This window comes from Schistocerca americana, chromosome 8 (assembly GCF_021461395.2).
Source record: "Schistocerca americana isolate TAMUIC-IGC-003095 chromosome 8, iqSchAmer2.1, whole genome shotgun sequence".
NCBI lineage: Eukaryota > Metazoa > Arthropoda > Insecta > Orthoptera > Acrididae > Schistocerca > Schistocerca americana.
The window spans coordinates 406,798,759-406,811,629 of record NC_060126.1 but is presented as its reverse complement, the minus strand read 5'-3'; the positions used below and the strand labels follow the sequence as shown (position 1 = coordinate 406,811,629).

General features: G+C 44.8%; 1 protein-coding gene across 1 annotated transcript in view; it reads left to right on the top strand.

The window, feature by feature from the left end:
* LOC124545408 (UDP-glycosyltransferase UGT5-like) overlaps positions 1 to 12,871 on the top strand; it is a 62,119-nt gene that overhangs the window by 31,917 nt on the left and 17,331 nt on the right. Inside the window, exon 4 of the mRNA XM_047124323.1 lies at positions 8,219 to 8,441. Within this exon, the coding sequence (XP_046980279.1) occupies positions 8,219 to 8,441 (223 nt within the window). The remainder of the gene's footprint in view (positions 1 to 8,218; positions 8,442 to 12,871) is intronic.

Genomic DNA, 12,871 nt, shown 5'->3' with positions numbered 1-12,871 from the left:
GCATGTTGGAAATTACGCACAATTCGGGTTCTGGAGCCAACAATTTCTAGTGCGGGACTTCGGTATCTCAGAGAGAATGTTTCCAACAAGCGTAAACCGCCGTACAAGACGACCGCAGCTGTTTTGTGAACGAATGGGACACTGCTTAGGCAGAGCCGTACTGTGGGTCAGACGACCGCCACTGTGGTGTGTCAAGAACCTACTTCCGCCAGAACTATACGGAGAATAAAGCATCTCGTAGGCTCTAGCAGTATGGAATTTAGCACCTTCCCATGACCTATAGCCACTCATTGTAAACCACAACAATTACTCCACTTCTTCACCTATGTTTCTTGTAATGCATATGGAAATACAGGTCTGCTATAAGTGATTCATTCATTTTCAGAGCTCGGTATAATTTCCACAATATTACCTGTATAAATATGATTGATCCATAACAGAACCGTAAACTCACCAAATTTGCATCTGCACTCTACAAATGTTCTATGAATGCCACTCTTGTCACACGACACGCGTAAAAGGATTGTCAAGTTTGTTCCAATACCTTAAGTAGCAAAACTCCATGTCATCGACTCTGAAACGTTCTCTGAGCTGTTCCAGTGTTCTTGACAGTGGTGGTAGGTAAAAACGCCCTCAAGAAGTCACAAGAAGTTATATCAGGCGACCGGGGGACCAAGAGAACAGAGCCACATCATCTTCACCACTACGCCCAATCCAGCGGTGAGGAAGTTCGTCGTTCGTGTGGCGACGAACTTCGATGTTAGAATGACATGTAGGCCCGTTTTGTTGAAAGACGAAATTCTCGAAATCAGCAGTCAGTTATGGAAACAATCGCAACTGCAACTTATAGAGGTATGAGGTACCCGTCAAAGTCTTCTCACAGAAGAAAAACGGCCCATATAACTTCATCTGTGACTTGGGTACAAAAGATTAACCTAGTTCATATCGATTTCACAAGGGTTTTCAGTGCCCCACACTCTCACATTGTGGGGATCAACCTTTTCAGATAAATGGAAGGTTGCTTCGTCGCTGAATATAAGTTTGGAGGTAAAATGTTCATCCCGCCTTGAGATGCAAAATTGAAGGCGCCGGTCTTCATCTCCAGTTTTAATTATTGCACGAGCTGCAGACGGTACGGTTTGAAATTTGACCGCCGTCACAAAATCTGCTACATAGTTTGCTCCAGTATTCCAAGTTCGTGGCTTGAGTGGACCGTTGATTTTTTTGGACTAGGTACGAAGCTTTTCCTCATCGTCTCTACCGTCTCATTTGGCAAGTTTGGTCAACCGGCACTTTTCAGTTTACAGAGACAACCAGTGTCCCTAAACTGTCGATAGCAACATTTCTCTGTTACATGGCGGTTTCTTCTGAATGCACTTGCGATGTCGTAACAGATAAAACTCTCACATATTCCCACACACAAGAACTCTTTTCTTGATTTGTCGCCATTGTGTCCAAGGCACTGAACTCGTAACGCCAATTGATGGGCACAATGCAATCTCGTTGAGTTTAAGATTCTATTCAGGCATCAATCACATCTTTACGTGTAATGCTTTGGAAAACATAGAACTTTGAAAACTAATGAATAATTTGCAGTACCCCTGCGCATATACGTATTTAGCAGCTTTGTTCAAATGGTTCAAATGGCTCTGAGCACTATGGGACTCAACTGCTGTGGTCATCAGTCCCCTAGAACTGAGAACTATTTAAACCTGTCTAACCTAAGGACATCACACACACCCATGCCCGAGGCAGGATTCGAACCTGCGACCGTAGCAGCAGCGCGGCTCCGGACTGGAGCGCCTAGAACCGCACGGCCGGCGACAGCAGCTTTGTTAAACTACGATATGAGCACAAGGGCTGTTTACAGCACTACTCACGTCTGCATCTACATATAAACCAAAGAAAGATGAAGTATTAGGAGATACACTCCTGGAAATGGAAAAAAGAACACATTGACACCGGTGTGTCAGACCCACCATACTTGCTCCGGACACTGCGAGAGGGCTGTACAAGCAATGATCACACGCACGGCACAGCGGACACACCAGGAACCGCGGTGTTGGCCGTCGAATGGCGCTAGCTGCGCAGCATTTGTGCACCGCCGCCGTCAGTGTCAGCCAGTTTGCCGTGGCATACGGTGCTCCATCGCGGTCTTTAACACTGGTAGCATGCCGCGACAGCGTGGACGTGAACCGTATGTGCAGTTGACGGACTTTGAGCGAGGGCGTATAATAGGCATGCGGGAGGCCGGGTGGACGTACCGCCGAATTGCTCAACACGTGGGGCGTGAGGTCTCCACAGTACATCGAAGTTGTCGCCAGTGGTCGGCGGAAGGTGCACGTGCCCGTCGACCTGGGACCGGACCGCAGCGACGCACGGATGCACGCCAAGACCGTAGGATCCTACGCAGTGCCGTAGGGGACCGCACCGCCACTTCCCAGCAAATTAGGGACACTGTTGCTCCTGGGGTATCGGCGAGGACCATTCGCAACCGTCTCCATGAAGCTGGGCTACGGTCCCGCACACCGTTAGGCCGTCTTCCGCTCACGCCCCAACATCGTGCAGCCCGCCTCCAGTGGTGTCGCGACAGGCGTGAATGGAGGGACGAATGGAGACGTGTCGTCTTCAGCGATGAGAGTCGCTTCTGCCTTGGTGCCAATGATGGTCGTATGCGTGTTTGGCGCCGTGCAGGTGAGCGCCACAATCAGGACTGCATACGACCGAGGCACACAGGGCCAACACCCGGCATCATGGTGTGGGGAGCGATCTCCTACACTGGCCGTACACCACTGGTGATCGTCGAGGGGACACTGAATAGTGCACGGTACATCCCAACCGTCATCGAACCCATCGTTCTACCATTCCTAGACCGGCAAGGGAACTTGCTGTTCCAACAGGACAATGCACGTCCGCATGTATCCCGTGCCACCCAACGTGCTCTAGAAGGTGTAAGTCAACTACCCTGGCCAGCAAGATCTCCGGATCTGTCCCCCATTGAGCATGTTTGGGACTGGATGAAGCGTCGTCTCACGCGGTCTGCACGTCCAGCACGAACGCTGGTCCAACTGAGGCGCCAGGTGGAAATGGCATGGCAAGCCGTTCCACAGGACTACATCCAGCATCTCTACGATCGTCTCCATGGGAGAATAGCAGCCTGCATTGCTGCGAAAGGTGGATATAGACTGTACTAGTGCCGACATTGTGCATGCTCTGTTGCCTGTGTCTATCTGCCTGTGGTTCTGTCAGTGTGATCATGTGATGTATCTGACCCCAGGAATGTGTCAATAAAGTTTCCCCTTCCTGGGACAATGAATTCATGGTGTTCTTATTTCAATTTCCAGGAGTGTAGATAAGCGGCAAAGTTGACGTCAAAATTAAGGTCTCATCGAAGAGAAAGATTCTGCTACGTTGAAAGCCAAATAACGACGCAAGGTGGACATAAGAAGAAGAAACGGGCAAAGACAGCATCCCTCCGCCAAAAGAAGTCCACTAATATCAAACATAGGTCTTATGTGCTGCTCTGAGATAGAGATATTGACAAAATGGAAGAACCATGGCGGTCCGAATCCAACCAGTCAAATAACTTGTGACAACTTTGTACTTAATACTAAAACTATACCGAATTTGAGCATTGATAAAGGAAAATGACCGACTACAGTAAGTACAACTCTCTATAGCCAAAATGCGGCTGAGAATCCTCCGTTGAGTATAAGAAGTATTCACACGAAGTAGTGAATGCTATCGGCAGGGGATTTCAAGTTGATCTAGAAGGCTTTAGACACGGTTCCTGACAAGTAGATTTCAATCAAACTGCGTGCCTATGGAGCATTGTCGCAATTGTGCGACCAAATGCATGGTTTCCTATCAGAAAGGTCACAGTTCGTAGTAACCGATGGGAACTCATTTAGCGAAAGTGAACTAACACCTGGCATTCCCCAATGAAGAGTTTAGGCCTTCTGCTGTTCCTAATCTGCACCGATGGAAAAATAATCGCAACATCAAAAAATAATTAATATAGAGTAATGAGATTTGGGGTAGGTAACATATTCAAGTGATTAACATTGCAAGATCAAAAGTACATGTAAGTTTAAAATGTTTATTTGACGCCACAAACGGTCGTGAAGCCACAGCCACTGTAACAATGGAATTTTTAAAAGGTAACGCAACTAATTTCGACGCACTGAGTCGTCATTTTCAAATGTAATCGCAAACCTGGAAAACTGCATTACTAACTGCAACCACACTTGTTCCAAATATTACGAAAAATACACTAAAACCACTGTATTTCTGTAATACTTGAAAGAAGTGTGGTTGCAATTAGTAATGCAGTTTTCCATGTTTGTAATTACGTTTGAAAATGACCTCTCAGTGAGTCGAAATATTATTGTTTCAGTGGCTGTGACATTGTTTTAGTGAACATGGCTTGACGGTTGTTTGTAGTGCTAAATAAATGTTTCAAATGTAATTCAGTGACACTCAATGATGACAGTTATCTTGAAATATAGATGTAAGCGCGAGATAGGCCATTGCAAATGTGAAAAGCTGGTACCTTAATAACCGGTGTAGTCGCCAGAATATTGAATGCAAGCATGGAAACGTGCATGCATTGTGTTGTGCAGATTCCGAATGTCAGTTTGTAGGAGGGAGTTCCATGCCTGTTGCACTTGGTCGGTTAATACAGGGACGGTTTATGCTGGTTTTGGATGACGCTGGAGCCGCCGTTCGGTGATGTCCCATATGTGCTCCACTGAAGACAGATCTGGTGATCGACCAGGCCAAGGCAGCATGTCAACACTCTAAAGAGCATGTTGGGTTACAACAGCGGTATGTGGCTAGCGCTATCCTGCTGGAAAACACCCTGAGGAACGCTGTTCATGAATGACAGCACAGCAGATAGAATCACCAGATTGGCGTAAAAAATTTGCAGTCAGGGTGCGTGGGATAACCAACAGAGTGCTCCTGGTGTTATACGAAATCGCATCCCAGAACATGACTCCAGGTATAGGTCCTGTGTGTCTATCAAGCAGACAGGTTGGTTGTAGACCCTCAACTGCCCTCGTTCTAACCAACACACGGCCATCGGTGGCACAAAGGCAGAACCAGCGTTCATCAGATAACACAACAGACTTCCATCCTACCCTACAATGAGCTCTCGCATGACACCAATGAAGTTGTAAACGGCGGTGATTTGGTACAGTTCGTCTGGCGTTCATGATCAGTACGGGTGCTCGATACGTGAAGACGATGATGAGGGTATTACGGATGCTGTTCAACGTAGCCCGGGTACCAGTACACGATGTATCTCTCGACGATTAGGCATTTCACAATCTAAGGTACGGCGTACACTAATCTGTATCCTTACCATAAACAAAAAATGCATCATTTACATCCGGGAGATCCTGCCCTTCGCTTGGAGTTGTGCAACGTTAAACACTAATCGGGAGTTACACAAAGACATTTTATTCACTGATGAGGCACAATTCACTCGAGATGGTATAAACAATTTACATAACGAGTACGTATAGACTGACGCAAACTCACATGCAACAGTGCAACGCAATTTCCAGCAGCGATTTAGCATAAATATGTGGCGTTGTTTAACCATCACACACTTTACTGGACCATTCATTTTCCCAGGACGTCTAACTAGCGAGACATACTTACAATTCCTTCAAGAAGAAATACCGGCTTGCTCGAAGATGTTCCACTTGCTACGCGATTGAAAATGTATTCTCAACATGACGGCGAGCCTCCACATTTCACCAACGGCGTTACTACACATTTAAATAAACATTTTCCCCAGAGATGGATTAGTCGTGGTGCTACACATCTGTGGCTACCGAGATCGCCGGATTTAACACCAACAGATTGTTGTGCATGGGAATGGATGAAAGACATTGTTTATGAGGACAAACGACACATGAAGCATTACCTGCTCGCATTATGAATGCAACAGACGAAATTCAGAACAACCCTGTGAAACTGAAACGAACAACAAAATCTGCACGTGCAGCTGAATGCATTGACCTCGGTGAAGGCATTTTTGAACATTTATTGTGAATGTATTGTGAAATAGTATGCACACTGTACAACTTTTATCACTGAGCTTTGTTTTTTCCGGTTTAACATGAATTCACGTGTGCCATGGTATTAATAAAAGCACAAAAAAAAGGTTCAAATGGGTCTGAGCACTATGGGACTTATCTTCTGAGGTCATCAGTCCCCTAGCACTTAGACCTACTTAAACCTAACTAACCTAAGGACATCACACACATCCATGCCCGAGGCAGGATTCGAACCTGCGACCGTAGCGGTCGCGCGGTTCCAGACTGTAGCGCCTAGAACCGCTCGGCCACATCGGCCGGCAAGAAAAGCACATTATCTGACACATTCACACAGTTTCAGTTGACGTTATAATCATAATTTTTCCAAAATTAATTTCTTTACAACTTCTGTTGGAAACTTTGTGCAGTTGTCTGGAAATTAAAAAACAAGTAGTTAATAAATTAAAAATTTTAGGAAATTACTTCTTTACTTCTCCGGATGTTCTGGGAAACTACTGCAGATACTCGTCTGGGACATGTTTTATTAGATTCGCCAGATCAATGACAATACAAAAAAGGGAAACAGTGCTTTACTTTAACCTCATACAATTTTGCGATGGCTTCATATTAGCGAAGTTGCTAAATTTCAGGCAAAATATGTTATTAGCTGTAACTCCGTAAATAAACATTTGCGGACGTATGTTTATATGAACTTTTTTCTTTAATTTTACTTGTAGAATAACATATTAAGATATTTCCGTATCTTCGTGAATTAACCCGTATAGTATGTACAGAAACCACAAGAGAACAATAAAACAATATTAATAGAAGGCCAAGAACGAAGCGCTCGAATTAAGGACTGTGTAAGACAGAAATGTAATCTTTCTCCCCTACTGTTCAATCCATAAGCCTAAGTAGCAACGACCGAAATGAAAGAAGGGTTCGGAAGTAGGATTAAAATTCAGAGTGAAAGAATATCAGGAATAAGATTCCTCATGACATTACTATATTCAGTGTCCGCCCCGATAGCTGGGTGGTCAGCGTGACCGATTGCCGTCCTACGGGCCCGGGTTCGATTCCCGGCTGGGTCGGGGATTTTCTCCGCTCAGGGACTGGGTGTTGTGCTGTCTTCATCATCATTTCAGGTCGCCCAATGTGGCTTCGAATGTAATAAGACCTGCACCAAGGCGGCCGGACCTGCCCCGCAAGGGGCCTCCCGGCCAATGACGCCAAACGCTCATTTCCATTTCCTTTCCACTATTCAGTGAAAGTGAGAGTGAAGAACGCATACTGTAATGAGCTCACACTGCGGACTGAGAGTAACTCGAAGATGTTCGGAAGTAATGAGGAGTAGAAGAAACGAGAACAGCGAGAAATTCTATATGTTAAGGCACCGAGGAATAATTTTTCATTGCACTTGAAGGACCTGTAGTCCGTAAAACAGTAGGGGAGTATGGTGACTGGAACACATCCACCAAATAATTAAGGACAATGGGCGCAGAGTTCTACTCTGAAATGATGATGGCACTGGACTGTAATTCGTGATGGGTGCATCAAACGCGTCAGAAGATTGATTACCAAAAAGTGGTGCGTCCTTCCCTTTCTGCCTTCCTTTACTTCCTGTGGTTTGTCGTTTCTACCTGAGGACTTATGAACCGTGTTGGATCTGTTGTTAACAGATGCGGGCAGACAGGGGGAGTACGCCTGTAACTGGACAGAATAACGTCGCTGATCAAATCGTAGGCACATAACCCGAGTAGGCCCTTTCACAAGCAACAGAAAAATAGCCTGTATTAAAAATAGCTTATTATTTACATAATTCATCACCTCCTTCGAGATTACTTGCCACGCTTCTTTACTCTCCGAAAGTTAGCTGCGAGACGAGGAAAATGATATCTATAAAAATGTAAACACTCCTACTGAATTGTTCTTTTGTACGGGGAAGGAAGACCCTGCTGATCCCCCTTTCTAATTTCTTCCTGATCAAAACTTCCTTACTAATAGCAAAATTATGCCAAAATGGACTCAACATTTTATCATTACCTTTAGCAAGTAAGTAAGCAACTGATTGAGTTTTCGATTTCGTGAAAAAATTCTTATTCTCTCAGAAACTGAGACACGAAGCATGAACGTTACTTGACTAAAGGAGGCTATTTTTTTATTGTTTTCAGGATCTGCAAGAATATCTCGATGGTGCAAAAGATGGAGCAATATATTTCAGCCTCGGGTCGAACTTGAGAAGCGCTGATTTACCCAATGAAACCAGATCGGCTATTGTGAATGCTTTCTCGAAGCTCAAGCAGCGTATACTATGGAAGTGGGAAGCTGAAACATTTCCAGGGAAGCCAGATAATCTGAAACTTGGAAAATGGCTACCGCAGTCAGACATATTAGGTACAGTAACGTTCTTTTAATGTATCTGTTACTATTATACATGTTTAAATAAAATGTTAGAGTGTAAAAAAATCTGGATAGTAGTCGTTAAGTCCTACCACCCTAGTCCTATAGCTTTATGCGCAGCAAGCTAGTTTGCGAGAAAGATTGGTGAGCAAGATCCGAATCTAATGGGTGTGGTGGATTGACGTCCATTTGTCTGGTACAACGGTCTGCCTGAATATGAATTTTAGTCGTTTTATCACACTTGTTTAGGAAAATGCAGGGCTGCTCCCCAATTTCCTGCTCAGAAATTACGACGCACAAACAATTTAAACTCGATAACGCACAGCATATGGGATTCACAGACAGATGGCACAGATGACTTTCTTCCCTCAAAGAGCCTATACAGACAGCGGCCAGTCTTCCAGCAGCCGCCATATTTTTACCAGACTGCACATGGGACATACAATTCGGTAGAATAGTAAGGCGCACTGCAGTCACCTGCCAACCACAAAAGGAGATGAATTCAACGAGTTAAACCAAAGCAGCACTTCTAAAACATTATTTGATTGCAGATTAAAACAAACCTTATTCCTAGAATACTATATACTTAAATATCGGAGTAGATGAAACAGTTTCTGAACAAGCAGTGTCAAATGGACGACAGAATTATTGAAACACTAGTCACATAATTCGATGTTTTGGAAATAACGAGATCCATTCAGAAAAAAAAGAAACAAAGAGACTGAAGCGAATTTCCCGCTGGAATATCCATAGTTGAAGATAACTGAAAAATCATTTTTCTTACTAACTGAGGAACATCCCTGTAGATGTTACACACAGCTTCTTTATTAGTTCGCAAAAAACCGATGGTTACAATAGGAATAACAAGAAATTAACTCCGCCTCTTCAGCGGTGCCAGCTAAATACACTTCTGAAGTACAGGTTCCAACTAACCCTCTGGAGCCGTTACAGGGAAAAACTAGGACTTCAAGAACTGTTACTTGCTACGAAGTTTAACTTCTCGGAGTGACACAGACTTCTCCAATGGTACGTCGACGAGAGCAAGTTATGGACTGCAAGCAGTTGGCACACGACACGGCCAGCTCTCGCCGACGCGAACTGTCGGCAGATGTCCCTCGGTTGGCTTAAATAATCACTCTTCAGCTATAGTTTTTTTCTTATTGTCACTTCATCCCCCACGCCCCACTGGGCGAAGGAGAGGGGGAGGGGGCTGTAAGTGGTACAGTTAGTCTACACTTCAACCAATTGCAAATAAAAAACTAAATTAGAAGAAAACACAATCAACAGAAAGGCGAGAGCCGGCTGCTGTGGAAGAGCGGTTCTAGGCACTTCAGTCCGGGACCGCGCTGCTGCTGCGGTCGCAGGTTCGAATCCTGCCTCGGGCATGGATGTGTGTGATGTCCTTAAGTTAGTTAGGTTTAAGTAGTTCTACGTCTAGGGGACTGACGACCTCAGATACTGCTTAGATCCATTTGAACCATTTTGAACAAAGGTGAGATCTTTACAATGAGTTTCAAACTTTGGTGTAAATAAAATGGATGTTTTCATATGCAGAGTAGTAGGGAAACGGCATTAGTAGCGCAATTTTCATATCAAATTGATATGCAAATTAATTAAATTGATATATTAATAACCACCCCCCAACCCCCCGCCAGAATTTTGGCGGAATTTCGAATTTTGGCGGGAATTTTGAATTTTGGTGGGAATTTCGAATTTTGGCGGGAATTTCGAATTTTGGTGGGCATTTCGAATTTTGGCGGGCATTTCTTTGTCCCAGAGCTGTGCTACCATCCCACCCGAACCCCCACCCTGGAATTGACGGGAAATTAAAATTGGCAGTACCTTTTCCGGGACTCAAACCCTGGTGGTCCTGGATGGAAAACTCAAGTGCACCCTCTAACACATGGAAATTGTCCAGATGCGGGAGAGGAAGGTTAGGATGGTGTACTTTATTTATTTTGGTCGGGAAACTGACGCTAAGATCGATCCTAATTACGTAATTAATCACAATGATTGGTCCTAATGACACACTTTTATGCATAGCACTACACAAGGACGGCATAAAAGCGCAATACAGCACAAAAACTGACAATACCATAAAACTGGTGTTATCCTGCTGGGAAAAAAATTTGCAATGCCACTCGAAACTGGCGACAGACACACTCAAACTCTACACTACACCTACAAACTGGCAGTAAAAAGGCTGGGGTGTAAGATACTACCTTTATTCTTTTCGGCGGGAAATACATTCAACTGATGAGATGCTGGTGTAGGACAGAGAGGAGTTTAAAAAGTGTATTACCTTTAAGCATACAGTATCTATTGCTGTTTGACGTCAGAGTTCGCTACAGATGCCTGCTCAAAAAACCATCCTGCAGCCCAGGTAATTAAAGCCAATACGCACTACCACAACTGATGAAAAAGAATGCTTTCTTATTACACTTCGAAACTGTCGTGAAAAAGCCAGCGCTCGTAATGAATGGGTCATAATGCAGCACATGTAATGGGGAAAATCGTCGTCCTAAAAGAATGCAGAGGAGGCCGTAGTTGAATATGCATTCTCCTCGATAGGCGTCCACAAACTGCCGAAAATCGAGGCCCTCTTCCTCCCTCCCTCCATCCTCCTACGGGGGGGACACTAGCTCCTTCAAACGGCCAGCTGCTCTGCCAGCTGCCTCGCGGCACCGGCAGGCCACTGTCCACCCGTTGCTGCCGCCCTTTGCGGTTACTGGCCGCATGCAGCTTTCCACAATCTTGCTGCCACCTTACGGCGACGGTCCTAGACAACACAAAAGGGAAATTGAGTAGCATAACCCTGCCCATCCGGAGGAAGCTCCAGATGGCTATTTCAAAAGTCGCGCCCTTTGCTGTTTTTTCTGCCGACCCGCATACGGCTACAGTCCTCAACAGGCCCTCGAGATATGCAGTATGCCTTTGATGTGACGCCCTTTAGTACAAAACGGAAATTTACAGGCATAGCCCCGCCCATCTGGAGAATGGTCCAGATCAGCACTCGGTTTTCCACCATTTGGCCACCACCTTAAGGAGACGCTCCTGTGCTGACACAGTAGCGTGCATAGTCAACTAAACAATAGGAGATAAAAGGACGGCCGCCTCAAGTGCAACTTGTTCATCTAAAATATAGCGATAGAGCCCCACACTGTGTTTTTCCTATCATGACTTAGAGATCCGTGTCAGCGGCTGCTAAACCAACATTAATATGTTTCGGTCCTCTGGCACTCACAGAAAACTGAACATCGCATGGCATTAACCATGCAGTTACCACACCACACGCTTGTAGAAATAAAACACAGACGTGATGTTTCTCATTGACAAAAATGTGGAAGACATCACAACATATGGAAACTGGAAGAATTTGCGGTATTGTAGAGCGCTTCCAGCAACTATTCGAAGGTACGGTTAATCTCATCTTCCCATCGAGAGGGTAGCGGATGTCTCGGTGCTCCATTTCGAAAAGCATTGTTCCTTCATTTTGCAGTCATGTAAATGATTGCTGTTCTAGTGTTGACCTTCGCTGGAAGGTGCTGTTCACAACACGCATGAGGTAACACAAAAAGAGGTACTGTTATCTTACTGGTGAATAAGAATAAAAACATGTGTAGGGTATCGCAGCATATGGAAATAGGACGAGTCTGTAGCAGTGAGGAACACTTCCAAACAAATGTATTAAGGTTATGACCTCTACATTTAATCCCAGGTTCCACAGCAACAAGCAGCAGATATCCAGTGTTCCGTCAAATTTCCCTCCATCTCAACGGAGTGGTGTCAGTCAATCATTATGGGGTAATCAACAGCGTACCCAGTGGATGGTCCGGACTGGAAAGACGCCACTGATATGGAGCGATGTACTGTATGTAATACACACCACAGTTGATAGTGAGATCAATTTTAGCAATTTCACCCAGAAGTCGGAGACAGCAATATCCACCACATTCTGCAACCTGTGTGGTAACAGAGTGAGCTATAGGAGCGTGTTTTGACCAATTGGTGGAAATGGAAGCATGTTGTTGTAGCTCGGCCACCCACGTACGATGTGTCAGGTCAGCATCAAATGAAGCCTGCTCCTGCAACACAACGACAGTATGAACAGTTATGGTGGTGTTTCTTGCTGGGAAAATTAGGAAGACTCATCATCGAAGCAGATCCGTGTCCCTCTCGATCCATTCACATCTATCACCCAAACGTTCTATCACCGTTATTATTTGCGATCCAGCAGAGAAAAATTATGAACTATAAAAGCTCTGTTAATTTCATCCGATAGATTTTTACCGCATCTCTCTTTTCGATATATCGTAGGCGAATACCATCTGCATGCCGGCATTGAGCATATTCGGCGATCCTATTAAATATACAGGTATTTATCCATTGGACCATGTGGCCAGTGATCGACGCGACTTGCAAAG